Source organism: Dipodomys merriami, unplaced genomic scaffold (assembly GCF_024711535.1).
Source record: "Dipodomys merriami isolate MVZ:Mamm:240054 unplaced genomic scaffold, mDipMer1.0.p SCAF_1, whole genome shotgun sequence".
NCBI classification, from domain to species: domain Eukaryota; kingdom Metazoa; phylum Chordata; class Mammalia; order Rodentia; family Heteromyidae; genus Dipodomys; species Dipodomys merriami.
Window position 1 is genome coordinate 102,142,371 of NW_027202270.1, and position 15,270 is coordinate 102,157,640.

General features: G+C 38.5%; 1 protein-coding gene across 6 annotated transcripts in view; it reads right to left on the minus strand.

The window, feature by feature from the left end:
• Positions 1-15,270, minus strand: part of Baz1a (bromodomain adjacent to zinc finger domain 1A) — a 122,760-nt gene that overhangs the window by 16,770 nt on the left and 90,720 nt on the right. For all 6 annotated transcript variants that reach the window (XM_070026571.1, XM_070026552.1, XM_070026579.1 and 3 more), the window contains 5 exons: positions 14,152-14,276; positions 9,591-10,187; positions 6,497-6,660; positions 4,229-4,383; positions 1,985-2,133 (listed from right to left, as the gene is read on the minus strand). In XM_070026571.1, coding sequence (XP_069882672.1) covers positions 1,985-2,133; positions 4,229-4,383; positions 6,497-6,660; positions 9,591-10,187; positions 14,152-14,276 — 1,190 coding nt within the window. The remainder of the gene's footprint in view (positions 1-1,984; positions 2,134-4,228; positions 4,384-6,496; positions 6,661-9,590; positions 10,188-14,151; positions 14,277-15,270) is intronic.

Here is a 15,270-nt window from a genome sequence, read left to right on the forward strand (position 1 = left end):
ACACCTCCTTTATAAAATTACTTAGAAATAATTTTTAAGATATGTAAGAATGAAAAAAATTTTTCTTTTAGAATCCCATTATAAACGCTTAATATTTTTTAGTATGATGAATTGTAAATATAATATCTTAAAAAGACAACATGGAAAGAAGTAAAGGCAGTTATGACATTAAAATTGTTTTGCATTTTTAACCCCCCGAAGATTAGATTCCCAGACTGGTCTTTTAAGAATTTGTTTACTAAGAGCCGGGCACTAGGGGCTCACGCCTGTAATCCTAGCTACTCAGGAGGCTGAGATCTGAGGATCGCGGTTCAAAGCCAGCCCGGGCAGGAGAGACTGTGAGGACCGTGAGACTCCTATTTCCAATAAACCACCAGAAAACCGGAAGTGGCGCTGTAGCTCAAGTGGTAGAGCGCTTGCCTTGAGCTGAAGAGCTGAGGGACAGCGCCCAGGCCCAGAGTTCAAGCCCCACGACCGACCAAAAAAAAAAAAAAAAAAAAAGAATTTGTTCACTGGCTGGGAAGGTGGCTCAGTAGTATAGCGTAGAGCGCTTGCCTTGCATGCATGAGGCCCTGGGTTCGATTCCTTAGCACCACATAAGCAAAAAAAAAAAAAAAAAAAAAAAAAAAAAAAGCCAGAAGTGGCGCTGTGGCTCAAGTGGTATAGCACTAGCCTTGAGCTGAAGAGCTGAGGACAGCACCCAGGCCCAGAGTTCAGGCCCCACGACCAGACCCCCTCCCCCCCCCCCCAAAAAAAAGAATTTGTTTACTAAGCTGGGCACTGGTGGCTCATGCTTGTAATCCTAGCTACTCGAGGCTGAGATCTGAGGATCGCTGTTCAAAGCCAGCCGGGGCAGGAAAGTCCATGAGACTTATCTTCAGTAAACCACCAGAAAACTAGAAGTGGTTCTGTGGCTCAAGTGGTAGAGTGCTAGCCTTGAGCTGAAGAGCTGAGGGACAGCACCCAGGCCCAAAGTTCAAGCCCCACAACTGACAAAATAAATAAATAAATGAAAATAAAAAATTTTAATTAAATGCTCAGCATGGTGGCTTTTTGTGACTTACAGTTGTAATCCCAGCTCCTGAAGACTGTGGTTGGGAGGATCCCAGGTTGTGAGACCCTTATCTCAACAGAAAAAGAGGAGTTTATGGTGGTGTATGCCTGTCATAACCAGCTATGGTGGGAAATGTAAATAGGAAAACCATAGCTCAGGCTAGCCCAGGCAAACAGTGAGACTATCTCAAAAATAACCAAAGCAAAAGGTGTAGCTCAAATTGGTACAATACCTGCTTAGCAAGCTAGAGGCCCTAAATTCAAACTCCACTACTACCAAAAAAAAGTGCCTACTGATTTCAGAAACTGCCAAAAGATGATATAGACAGTACTGTTTCTATCATTTTAACCATAAATTGCAGAGCTAAATTGTAACCATAAATTGTAGTGCTTCAGTCAATAGCTCATATTTTAAAAATTATACCTCAAATGGTAAAAGATTTATGTCACCAAGAATAAATACTCATGCATAATTTTGATTATTTGAGGTTTGCCAGTTGCAGATGGGTAATCTTTCTTTAGATGAAGTCTTTATAAAGGATGCAATTGAAAGAAATAATTTAAAAACATTTCCTAGAGTGCTTGCCTTGCATGCATGAGGCCCTGGATTCGATCCCTCAGCACCACATGAGCAGAAAAAACAGGAAGTGGCACTGTGGTTCAAGTGGTAGGGTGCTAGCCTTGAGCTAAGAGCTCAGAGACAGCCCCCAAGTCCAGAATTCAGGCCCCAGGACCAAAAAAAAAAAAAAAATTCCTAATATGAATATGCATTATTTAAATGATAAATTTTACCTGAAAGGATTCATCTTTTAAAATGAAAACAATTTCTTCCCATTAGTCTATCAATTTTGTTATGGCAATTAATAAAGTTCCTCTAAAAGGCAATTTCAAAATAATTTGGAATGTAACATTAAAATAAAAAGACACTTACCAAGTGGAGCTTTAAGAAAACGCCGCTCAATGCCCTGTTCTATTTGAAACAGGGCCATTGCCAGATAATGAACCACATTACTCACTGACTGTGGTGTACTTGCATTAGTTGAGGCAGTACTTGGAGTTTCTGTTTTTATCCCCAAAAGTCTATAATCAAAACAGAAGGGCTTAACAGTACTGGAAAACACTACTATCATGTAAAACTTGTGCCTATCATTCCTCCAAAAGCTTATTTACATCTGCCTTAGAAAAAGTTTCCTCAAACCAAGGGGAGCTATTATAAGCTGATGGGAAATTGTCTCAAGGAGAGAAGGTACAAAAGGGAAAGCGCTGGGAAGGTTTACAGAAGCAGAGGTGATGGATCTTCAACATCATGCAGTTTACTTCTCTTACTTCGCTACAGGTAAGAAACACATATTTACCTCTTCACTAGTTCATTAGCCTTTAATTTTGTTCCCTTTGCATTAAATATCCACAGTGTGGCTAAAGTGACTTAAAACTGCAAACCCATCAACCCAAAGCCTTTGAACACATGACCTTTTTTGTGGTTTTCATTTCTGCCATGTTCAGGGTTCGACTGTGCAGCCAGCAAACTCCCTTTAACACTTTCACTTTCCTCTAGGCTACCCCAAGACAAGTAGACTTAAGTAGCCCTGTGCACCCACATCTACCTTCTTCCAGAACTCTTTTTTAAAAATTGTTTACTGTAAATGTGATAAATAGGGGGCTTATAGTTACATATGCAAGGTGATGAGTACATTTCTTTTTGAACAGTTATCCCCTCCCTCATTTTCTCCCGCTTTCCACTCCCCACTCCCCTTCACCAAACGTTCTTCCAGAATTCTAACCCTGCTTAATTCTCCATCACTCCCATCTAGATGATAAGTGGCTTAAGACTAGACAAGGGAAGATAAGCTTGAAAAAAGTATTTTAGGGGCTGGGAAGGTGGCTCAGTGGTAAAGCGCTTGCCTTGCATGCCAGAGGCCCTGGGTTCGATTCCTCAGCAGCACATAAGCAAAAAGAAAAAAGCTGGAAGTGGTGCTGTGGCTCAAGTGGTAGAGAGCTAGCCTTGAGCTGAAGAGCTGAGGGACAGTGCCCAGGCCCAGAGTTCAGGCCTCACAACTGGAAACCCCCCCCCCCAAAAAAAAAAAAGAAAAAGAAAAAAGTATTTTATTATATGTGTGTGTGTATGTGTTTCAGTACTGAGGCTTGAACTAGGGCTTGCACTATTCCTTAGTTTCTTTGTTCAAGGTTGGCATTCTACCACTTGAACCACAACTCTGCTTCTGGATTTTTGGTAGCTGATTAAAGAGTCTCTTGGATTTGTCTGCTTGGGCTAGTTTTGGACCTTGATCTTCAGATCTCAGCCTCCTGAATAAGCTAGATTTACAGTTGTGGGCCACCTACCCCACTTAAAAAAATGTATCTACTGGGCTGGGAAGGTGGCTCAGTGGTAGAGCACTTGCCTTGCATGCCTGAGGCCCTGGGTTCGATTCCTCAGCACCACATAAGCAAAAAGAAAAAAGCCGGAAGTGGCGCTGTGGCTCAAGTGGTAGAGCACTAACCTTGAGCTGAAGAGCTGAGGGACAGCGCCCAGGCCCAGAGTTCAGGCCCCACGACCGGACCCCCCCACAAAAAAAAAAAAAAAAATGTATCTACTTTAATGAGTTTTCTTTGGATTGTATTAACACAAAATGAAGTAGTAGAAATCCTGAGGTTTAGAAAATGATTATTTCAATGATTGGAAATTAAGATTTGCATAATTGCTTCTGTGGTGCTGGGGATCAAACCTACAGCCTCGTGTATGCTACTGCAGTGCTATTTCAGTGAGCTACATACTCAACCCACCTGGTCAGTTTAAAACAAAAACTAGATGATAAGTGGCTTAAGACTAGATAGCAGGGCTGGGAAAGTGGCTCAGTGGTAGAGTGCTTGTCTCCTATGCATAAGACCTTGGGTTCAATTCCTCAGGACAACATAAGCAGAAAAAGCTGGCAGTGGTGCTATGGATCAAGTGGTAGAGCGCTAGCCTTGAGCTGAAGAGCTAAGGGACAGTGCCCAGGCCCAGAGTTTAAGCCCAACGACCGACCAAAAAAAAAAAAAAAGATTAGATAGCATCCAAAATAAATTGGAAAAAGTAAAGGTATTTCTTGTTTGCTATTATTTTGTGAGCTAGTACTGGAGGTTGAACTTAAACTGGTAAGGAAATGTTGAAGATTGCTTTATAAAATCCTTTGTGTACCTGTCTTTAACTATGGCCTTTGCTTGATCATCAACTTCCATCACATCTTCATCTCCATTCACAGTTTTCATGATTCCATTCTCCTTGTTCTCCTCACTTAGTAACTCATACCGACCACTTTCTAAGGCCGATCTCCAGATGTGACGATCTGCAACCTGGAATAAAATCCGAATTTACTGACCTCAAAACTGGGATATTGCTGGGTGCTGGTGGGTCAAGCCTATATTCCTAGCTACTCAGGAGGCTGAAATCTGAGGATCATGGTTCAAAGCCAGCCTGGGCAGCAACATTTATGAGACCCTTATCTCCAATTAACCACCAGAAAACTGAAAGTGGAGTTGTGGCTCAAGTGGTACAGCACTGGCCTTGAGCTGAAGAACAGAGGGGCAGTGCCCAGGCCCAGAGTTCAAGCCCCACAAATGAAAAAAAAAAACAAAAACAAAAAAATAAACAAAAACACCCCCAACAACTGGGATGTTGTTTCTAAAAGATATGATAGATTAATTCATGGACATTCTTTAACAGATCATAAATCAAAAAGGGATCTAAAAATAAGGTTATAAAGTGACTAAGATAGAAATTCATTAATATCTTAATGTCTATTTAACAATTATGAATGGTTTTATGACTGGCTACTTGGTAGTAGCAAGAGTGACAATGGCAAAGGTATAATAAATTATTCTCAGTAGGGAGGGTGGTGTATATCTATAATCCCAGCATGTGGAAGGAGACTGAGTGAGGCAGGAGGACTTCAAGTCCCAGGCCAGCCTGGGCAATGTAAAAGAACACATCTTTTGCTGGGAACTGGGGGCTCATGCTGGTTATCCTAGCTACTCATGAGGCTGAGATCTGTTACAAAGCCAGCACTGACAGGAAAGTCCATAATACTTTTATCTCCAATTAGCCACCAAAAAACAGGATGTGGAGTTGTGACTCAAATGGTAGAGTGCCAGCCTTGATCGAAAAACCCAAGCAAGGACATGAGACTCTGAGTTCAAGTCCTAATACCAGCACACACAAAAAATAAACAACAGCTGGGCATTGGTGGCTCATGCCTGTAATCCTAGCTACTCAGGAGGCTAAGATCTGAGAATCAAGATTCAAAGTCAGCCTGGAGCAGTCCATGACTTTATTTTAAATTTTAAAGGTGATGTACAAAGGGTTACTGTTACAAAAAAGTAAGGTAATGAGTGCATTTCTTTTGACTCGACTCTCCACCAAGTTCTACTACAGTTCCAACATAGTGTCTGGTGAGTAGCCACGAGACTCTTATCTCCAATTAACTACCAAAAAGCAGGAAATAGTACTGTTGTTCAAAGTGGTAGAGCACTAGCCTTGAGCACAAAAGCTCAGGAGACAGCACCCAGGCCCTGACTTCAAGCCCTAGACTAGCACAAAAAAAAAAAAGAAAAAAAGAAAAAGAACATGTTTATCAAAAATGAATTGCTTACAGATTTCAAAAAAGTAACAAAGAACCAATAAACAAACTGATCAAGGAAGATGATATCTTTAAACATTTCAATATCTACCTGACTTATGTAACCCTTCTGTACATCGCCTTTATAATAAAAAAAGGTAAAAAAAATTCCAACATCTGATTAAAACCTCATAAGCCTCCTTTTTATTAACTTAGAGCGCTGTCTCTATGTGTTAAAAAATTATTTTATTTTGCTTAACACTAACACTTTACCACTTGCACGACAGCTCCACTTTTGGATTTTTTTTAATTTTAATTTTTTTTTGTGCTTAACTGGAGGTAAGAATTTCATGGACTTTCTGTCTGGTCTGGCTTTAAATTGTGATCCTCAGATCAGCCTTTTAAGCAGAGGATTAAAGGTGTGAGCCACCAGCACCTGGCTTCATAAAACCTATTTCTAAAACACAAAAATTAACATTAAGGTCAATTATAGTCTTTAAAATTGTGTTTAAGGAAGTGGCGCTGTAGCTCAAGTGGTAGAGCGCTCGCCTTGATCTGAAGAGCTGAAGGACAGCGCCCAGGCCCAGAGTTCAAGCCCCATGACCGGTAAAAAAATAAAATAAAATAAAATAAAAATAAATAAAATAAAATTGTGTTTAAGCAGTTAATCATATATTTAAGATTACGACCCTATGCAAACATTTTGATATAAAAGAATAAACATACTTTTCATAAAAACATCATTCACTGATGTTACTCAAAACTCAGGTTTTGCATTTATCAAATAATTAGCAAATATGACCAAAATATGAATGAAGCAAATTAAACTAAAATTGTAAATAGGTACAAACCTTGATTGCTCCTAATGTTCCTTGATAGATTCTGTCTTCAATATCTAAAAGAAAATCTCTAAGTCTCAGTTCTAGTTGCCTTTCTGCAGACATCTGAGGTGGGTCATGTACACTGGAAGATCTTCCCCGAGTATATGCAGGTTTGCTATCCATCTGAGGTTTGTCTGAAATAAGCAAATACCTCTGTGGTGATTTTCTCATTTAAAAAAAGTTACTTCATTTGACTGTTACAATTTTGAGATCTGGATAAAAGTACTTTGTAAATTCTCTAGTGCCTCCATAACAAATGAATATTTGCTCATCATATGTGATGGGGTCCTCATCTCCAGAATATATAAAAAAGTCACATAATTCTATAGAAAGATAAACAACCCAATTAAAAAATGGACAAAGTATCTTAATAGGTATTCCAGTAGGAGTATATTCAAATAGCCAATAGTCACAAGGAAAAAATGCTCACCATGATAAGTTATTAAGAAAAGATAGGAAAAAAACCCATGATGAGGATTTCATACTCTCTTTTTACATACCCTTGGGACAGGTATAATAAAAGTCAGATAACTAAGTCTTGGCAAGGAAATGGAGATTTGGAATCCTCATATGCTGTGGGTGGGAAAGCAAACTGTGGGTGGGAAAACAAAGTAGAGTAGCTGCTTTGGGAAACAATTGAGCAGATCTTCAGAAGATTAAGCAGTCTTATCACATACTCCTAAGATATTTACTCGAGACAAATGAAAACCTTATATTTGGATACTTACAAGCAGCCCTTTTCATAACTGCTAAAAGGTAGAAACAAAGGAAATGTCAACCAACTAGTAAATGGGTAAAGTGTATTGTATTCATGCAATGAAATATTATTTGGCTATAAAAAGGAATGGAGTTCTAATACACCATGGAGGAATCTTGTTTTTGCTAAGATACCAACTACAGGGCTTGGCAAGATGGCTCAGGCCTATAATCCTAGCTACTTTGAAGGTTGAAATAGAAGGATAGCAGTTTGGTCTGGGCAAAAATTAGGTAGACAGTATCTTGAACAAGCCAGGCATGGTAATTCAAGGTTTGTAATACTAGTCTTATGAAAAGAATATTTAGGAGGATGTGGTGTAAGGCTAGTTTAGGTAAGAAGCGTGAGACCCCCATCTGAAAAATATTTGAAGTAAAAAGCGCTGAGGGGGTAAATCAAGTGTAGAACAGTTCAATTCCAGGAACATGCACACATAAACATTGACACACAAATGTAAATCACAAAAGACCATCTATTATTTAACTCATAAAAAAATGTCAAGAACAGAGAATTTTATAGAGACAGAAAGATCTGTGGCAGTCTGGAGCTAGTGAGAAACGGATACATGTATAAGAGCGTAGTAGCTAAAAGAAACAAAAATTCTTTTTCTGCAGTGATGAAAATATCATGAAATTGACTGTGGAGCACATATTTGTGAATATTCTAAAAGTCATTGAATTGTATACTTTAAATGGGTTAGTATATGATTAAGCTAAAGAACATAAAAGACTATCCATGTTTAATCCTGAGGACAAAAGTAGCTAAGGTACCCTTTGTTTTTTTTGTGTGTGTGTATGCTGGTCCTTGGGCTTGAACTCAGGGCCTGAGCATTGACCTTGAGCTCTTTTGCTCTAGTATTCTACCACTTCAGCCACAGCTCCACTTCCTGCTTTTTTTTTTTTTTTCTCCCGTCGTGGGGCCTGAACTCTGGGCCTGGGCACTGTCCCTCAGGTCTTCAGCTCAAGGCTAGCACTCTACCACTTGAGCCACAGCACCACTTTTGGCTTTTTCTGCTTATGTGGTGCTGATGAATCGAACCCAGGGCCTTATGCATGCAAGGCAAGCACTGTACCACTGAACCACCTTTCCAGACCCACTTCCTGCTTTTTGATGGTTAACTGGAGATAGTCTCATGAACTGCTTGGGCTGGTTTCAAACCATGATTCTCAGATCCCAGACTCCTGCATAGCCAAGATTAATATATTATATACAAAGAGCCTTACAACAGTGGGTATTGTGATGGGTTAATTTTGGTTGCTATCTTAACTGGATTGAGACACACCTAGGAATTTAAAAAAGCACTTTTTTTGGTGCCAGATCTGGGTTTTGAACTCAGTGTCTCAGCAATGTCCCTGAGTAGTTTTTCTCAAGTCTACTGCTCTACCACTTGAGCCACAGCTTTACTTATGGCCTCTTAGGGCCTCTCATCTCATGGATTTCCTGGGCTGGCTTCAAATTTCAATCCTCATATCTCAGCCTTCTGAGCAGCTAGGATTACAAACATGAGCCACAGGCACCTAGGAAAGTAGACTCCTGAGTGTATCTTGGAGGGAATTTCCAGAGATGACTGACATAATGGGAAAGTAACTGAGGGAGAAAGACCCATCTGAATGTAGGTGGCACTATCCTAAACTACTCTGACTCTATCTACCATGACCTCTGCACTATGATAGACTGAAACCTCAAGTATTCTGTCAAAATAATGAAAAACTGACTACCATATGCACTTGAAGTTTATTGACCAAGGAATAAGAAGATAAAGAAGAACACTATTTCCTCATACTATAGATGGTTCCTCATAACCCAAACATTATGGTAGAATTTAGATAAGCTTGTTTCTAAAGAGAAATACATTCCTAAACTTTAACTTCAAACTGAATTGTCAAAATAAAAGTTGATATATATGTGTGTGTGTGATGTATATACATATGTGTGTGCCCGTGCACACATGCGTGTGTATGTGTATGTTTACTTATTTCCTTTTTTTCCCTGCTGAGGCTGGGGTTTGAACTCAGGGGTTGAGTACTATTCCTGAGCTTTTTTTACTCAAGGCTAGTACTCTGCCACTTGAGCCACAGCTCTACTTTTGATTTTTGGTGGTTAGTTGGAATTAAGAGTCTCATGGACTTCCCTTTCCAGACTGGCTTTGAACCACAATCCTCAGATCATAGCCTCATGAGTAGCTAGGATTAAAGGCATGAGCTACTAGTGCCCAGCTCTTAAATATATTTTTAACAGCTTGAAAATGTTTAATCTTGAATGCCTAGAAATTATAAGGAGAAAAAATAACAGCTGTTATTGGACATTTACCTGAAAAATGAAATTTCTCTTCAGAAAAACCAGCTAGCTGTGCGCATATTCTGCTTTTCTCTTGCAATAAGGTTTCTTTTAAGGCACTTTCTCTATATCCTCTAGAATTTAGAGCTTCAATAAGCTGGTCCAGCTGATCGCAAGAACTATAAAAGCACCACCGATTTGGCTTATGCACTGGTTTTGGCAGCTGCACAGAATCATCACATGGACCATGGTCAATGTTGGAGGTAGCTTCAGACATCACAGACTCTTCAGTTTTAGTAGATACCTGAGGATCTTGAGACTGTGTATTATTCTGAAATGATGACGGTCTAGGCAAGAGCATGTCTTCAGTGAGACCAGAATAATCTTCTTCAATAAACAAACCAGGAATAGAAGGGAAAATCCAGTATCGTCTGTACATTCGGTCACGCCCCAAGGGAAAGATATTGGTACATGCTATGGCACTTTGGATTTTTTCTAAGAGCTCTTTCTCTTTTCGTTGGTGCTCTTGTTTGAAAGCTTCTTCTTCATCAGCAGTAAAAGGTCCATCTATCACACAGTTGATCTCTTCTTGCCTTGTACATTCTTTAAACTCATTTTGTCCCCTTTTTCCTGTATTGAAACAACATGTATTATTATCATTCTATTTTATTTATTTACTTTTTGGTGCTTGTCCTGTGTCCTGAACTCAGGGCCTGGGCACTGTCACTGAGCTTTTTTGCTAAGGCAAGTGTACTACCACTTGAGTCAGCTCCACTGCTGGTTTTTTAGTGGTTATTTAGGTAAGATTAAAGGACTTTCCTATTCAGGCTGGCTTTAAACCATGATCCTCAGATCTCAGCACCCAAGTAACTAGGATTACAGACATGAATCACTAGAAAAAAAATGAAATACAAAGGTTCCACAGTTATGTATTATGGATTGAATTGTATTTCTCAACACTCTAAATTCAGACTGTGGTTCTAATCCCCAAAGTGACTATATTTGGAGGTGGTACCTTTAAGAAGGTATTAAATGAGATTATAAGGGTCTTAATTCAAGAGGACTGGTTCATACACTAGATGTCTTGATCTGTAGCATGCTCAGAGAAAAAGCTTTTTGAAGACAGTGAGAAAGTATTATCTGCAGGCCAAGGAATAGGCTTTGCTAGACACAACCCACTAACAAATTTCTGTTATTTATACTACCCAAGGAGTGTATTTCATTATTTCAGTGGTATTTCATTATGGCAACCTAAGCATACCAATACACTATGTTGATTAAAAAATGATGCACAAAAATCTAATGAAACAGACAAAATCTGTAATTTCTATATTGGAGAGTACAGTGGGGAGAATTAAGTTATTCTTTAACAGCTATCTTAGTCTTTTTTAGACAAGAATTAGCAAACATTTCTGCTAAGTACTAACTAGTAAATATCAAAGGCTTTGCAGGTCATTTAGTTTGTCACTTCTCAATTCTGCCATGTGGCACAAAAACAATAGATAATATGTAAACCAAGTATAGCTGTGATTAATAAAACTTAGTTATGAAAGCTAAATGTGGTAAAACAGGTCTGTAATCATTACACTTATGAACATGACAGGCAAGAGGATCACCAGTTCAAGGCTGCCCTGGATTATTTACTGAGGAGTTCCAAGAAAGCCTAATTCTATCTCAATAAGACAAAGACAAAGCAAACAAACCAAAACCAAGCAGGTGCAAGTGGCTCATGTCTGTAATCCTAGCTACCAAGGAGACTGACATCTGAAGAACTTGGTTCAGGCTATCTCAGGCAGAAAAGATAATTAACCACTAAAAACCTGGGGCTTAAAATCAGGGCCTGAGTACTGTCCCTGAGCTTCTTTTGCTCAAGGCTAGCACTCCACCACTTTAAGCCACAGGGCCACATTCAGCTTTTTCTGCTTGTGGTACTAAAGAATTGAAACCAGGACTTCATGCATGCTAGGCAAGCACTCTACTACTAAGCCACAATCCCAGCCCCTCCATTTATATTTTTTAGTGTAATGAACATAGTTTGATAATTTTTATGATTCTGTTCATTTTTGCCTACATTTAAAAATTATTGCTAGAAATTTGTATATGTTGTCCTCTTCTAATTTCTACTGTATTTACAGATATGTTGCTCTATTTTTAAGTGCTAAGTTATTGTTAACCTCTCTCTAAAAAGAAAACCAAACATCAAGTTTCTTGAGTACATGTCATGTTTTAAAAAACTTTTTTGGCTTTGCTATTCTCACCTAATGTACTTTTATTTTCTATTAATTTTATTCATCTGTTATTTCCTTTGAGCTGGGGAAATGGTCCAACTTCCCTTCTTCTTAAATGAATGAAGCATGGAAATTTTTCTCTAAGTACCTTTCTGATTCATTACATAGGAGTATGTTTCAAAGCTCTACCACAGAAAGTCTAATTTGGATTTTGAAATCAACTACACTATAATCTAACATAGTCTTCAAGATAGTGGAGAACTATTTAGAGTACCCATCTATAAAAATTATATTGACAAAAACAAATCCCATTTAAATAGGTATGGAATTAACTTAAGGACATAATTCATTAGTCTTAACCAAGAAATTGTCAGAAGTAATTTGTATTAACAGCTTTAAAAAATATACAATGTGATCTAGCATTTTACAAAATTATTTTATGTATTTATTTTTTAGTGTGTGTATGTGCCAAAACTGGGGGCTTGAACTCAGTGCTGTCCCTTACCTGTTCTGTGCAAAGCTAGTGCTCTACCACTTGAGTTATAGTTTTTTTTTTTTTTTTTTTTTTTTTGGGGGGGGGGGGTCCAGTCGTGGGGCCTGAACTCTGGGCCTGTGCGCTGTCCCTCAGCTCTTCAGCTCAAGGCTAGCGCTCTACCACTTGAGCCACAGCGCCACTTCCGGCTTTTTTTCTTTTTGCTTATGTGGTGCTGGGGAATCGAACCCAGAGCCTCATGCATGCAAGGCAAACACTCTACCACTGAGCTACCTTCCCAGCCCGAGTTATAGTACTTTATCTGCCTTTTTTTTTTTTTAAGTAGTAGTTAATAGGAGCTTATCTTATTGACTTTCCTGCCTATACTGGCTTTGAATGGTAATCCTTAGATATCAGCCTCCTCAGTAGTTAGGTCTAGTGTGTAAAGATTTTTATCTTCTATAATAACAATATGAAAATTACTGATCTTGGGGGTCTCTGAGAAATCCAGTTATAGAACATATTTCAGAATAAAAATTTCTACTTGGTTTTATATGCAAAACTCTGAAAACCTTAGTAACTAAATTGGAAGTTATAAGAAAATTATCTAAGACAGAAATATTGTTTCTTTTCGCCAAGTAGATAGAAATGACATGTGAATAAAGACATAACCATAAAAGTACTAATTTCTAGATGTGGTGGCTCAAGCCTTTGGCCTCTGCAGTCAGGAGACTGAGGAAGAAAATAATACCATTGAGAGCAGCCTCGGCTACACAGTGATATACTGTCCCAAATAGAACATATATCCCCATAAAAATACTAATATGAAACAATGGTCTAGGTGCAAGGCACACTTGAAGCAAGTTTTATGTTTGGTTGTATTTTCTTTGTATATTGTAAGCATTGATTTAAACGTGTTGCAGCTTGAAGCAAATTTCTAAAATGTATGCTCAACAATAATCATTAAAATGTTTGCAGTATAAAAATGTACTAGTATGACTTCATAATACCATTTTATAACAAAACAGTTGGGCTGGGAGGGTGGCTCAGTGGTAGAGTGCTTGCCTTGCATGCATGAGGCCCTGGGTTCGATTCCTCAGCACCACATAAGCAAAAAGAAAAAAGCCAGGAGTGGCGCTGTGGGGCTCAAGTGGTAGAGCGCTAGCCTTGAGCTGAAGAGCTGAGGGACAGCGCCCAGGCCCAGAGTTCAGGCCCCACCAGCGGACCCAAAAAACAAAACAAAACAAAATAGTATTTTTGACAATTCATAATGAGTTATGAGATGTACATTTAAAATCCACCACATTCTGGAATCACAGAGGAAGCTAATTTAAAATATATTTCAAAATAAGCTGGGCGCTAGTGACTCATGCCTATAATCCTAGCTACTCAGGAGGCTGAGATCTGAGGATCGCAGTTCAAAGCCATCCCGGGCAGGAAAGACCGTGAGACTCCTACCTCCAATAAACGACTAGAATTCAAGCCCCATAACCGTCAAAAAAAAAAAAAAAAAAATATATATATATATATATATATATATACACACATTTCAAAATAGCTAAAATAAAGAAGCCTGCCTATCAGCCCAGTGCTGGTGGCTCATGTCCACAATCCTAGCTACACAGAAGGCTAGGATCTGAGGATCACTGTTCAAAGCCAGTTGGAGCAGGAAAGTCCATAAGACTCTTAGCTCTAATTAATTACCAAAAAGCCAAAAATGGAACTATGGCTCAAGTAGCAGAGTGCTATAGCCTTGAGCAAAAAGCTCAGGAATGGCACCCAGGCTTTAAGTTCAAGCCTCAAGAACAGTACATGCAAATGTGAACACATGTGCATGTGTGTACACACGTATACACACACATACAAGCATGCCTTTAATACATCTCATTATTACCCCTTCTGCTTCTTCTTTGTGATCCTGGTTCATCTTCATCTTCAGTGACCATATCCTGATCAGGTTCCTTTTGTTCTATTTCTTTGCTCTCAGTGCTAGTATCAAAATCTTCCCTTTCTTCCTCCCTATAGGATAAAAACCATAAATATATAATTCCATTCATGAGATAAAATATTACTGTCAGAATATGAAGTTATCAAACAAGAAATAGTGAATAATGGTACTAAAGTTTAGTATCACCAAGAAAATATATGTATATTAATGTGTATATGTTTGTATGTGTTTATTTAGGCAGGAATGAGATCGCAGAGCTTGTGCTATCAGGTAGGCATTCTCCTACAAGATCTATGCCCATGACTACATAAATCATTGTAAAATCAAAATGTATAATAAGTACTAAAATATGAGAACCCTAAGGAACTAGAAAGCATTTCAAAGGGATCCAAATCTAGTGTCAGGGATCAAAAAAGAATAGCTTCAAGTGACATTTTAAATTGCAAGACTAAGGAGATGGGGAAGCAGTGATTAGCAAGAAGGAATCTGCGTGTTGTGCAGAAGGACTCAGGCAAAGGCAAGGATTTTACAATGTTGAGGAAAATGTAAATGAAAAAGTAGTTATCTAATACATGGATGAAAAAACAAAAAGGGCAAGGTTTGGCCTTGGAGGAATAGGAAAACTGAAGAACTTAGAAATGAGAAATACAATTAGAAAGTACACTGGTTTCTAACTTGCAAACTATCTGGGTGAGAAAACAGATGATTAGAGACTAGTAAAGAAATCACTAAATTGAGAGCTGGTGCTCATATACTCAAGCCAGGAGGGAGAAAAATTATTGTTCATGCAAGGAATATTACTGATTACAAATAACATATTGAAAGATTTCTTGGCAATTATCACTTATACTATCCTATGAGAGTTCCAGAATACTAAAATTAGCCTACATTTTTAAACAAAATACATTATATATGATGACTATATATACATTTTATGGGCTTGATAAGTAACAATTATGACTACAGAAAACTATTTTTTCTAAAATCCTGAAAGCAACCAGTCTTAGGTAACTCATTTTTATTCCTTTTGTGTGTGTGTGCTGGTGACTGGGCTTTTGTGCTATA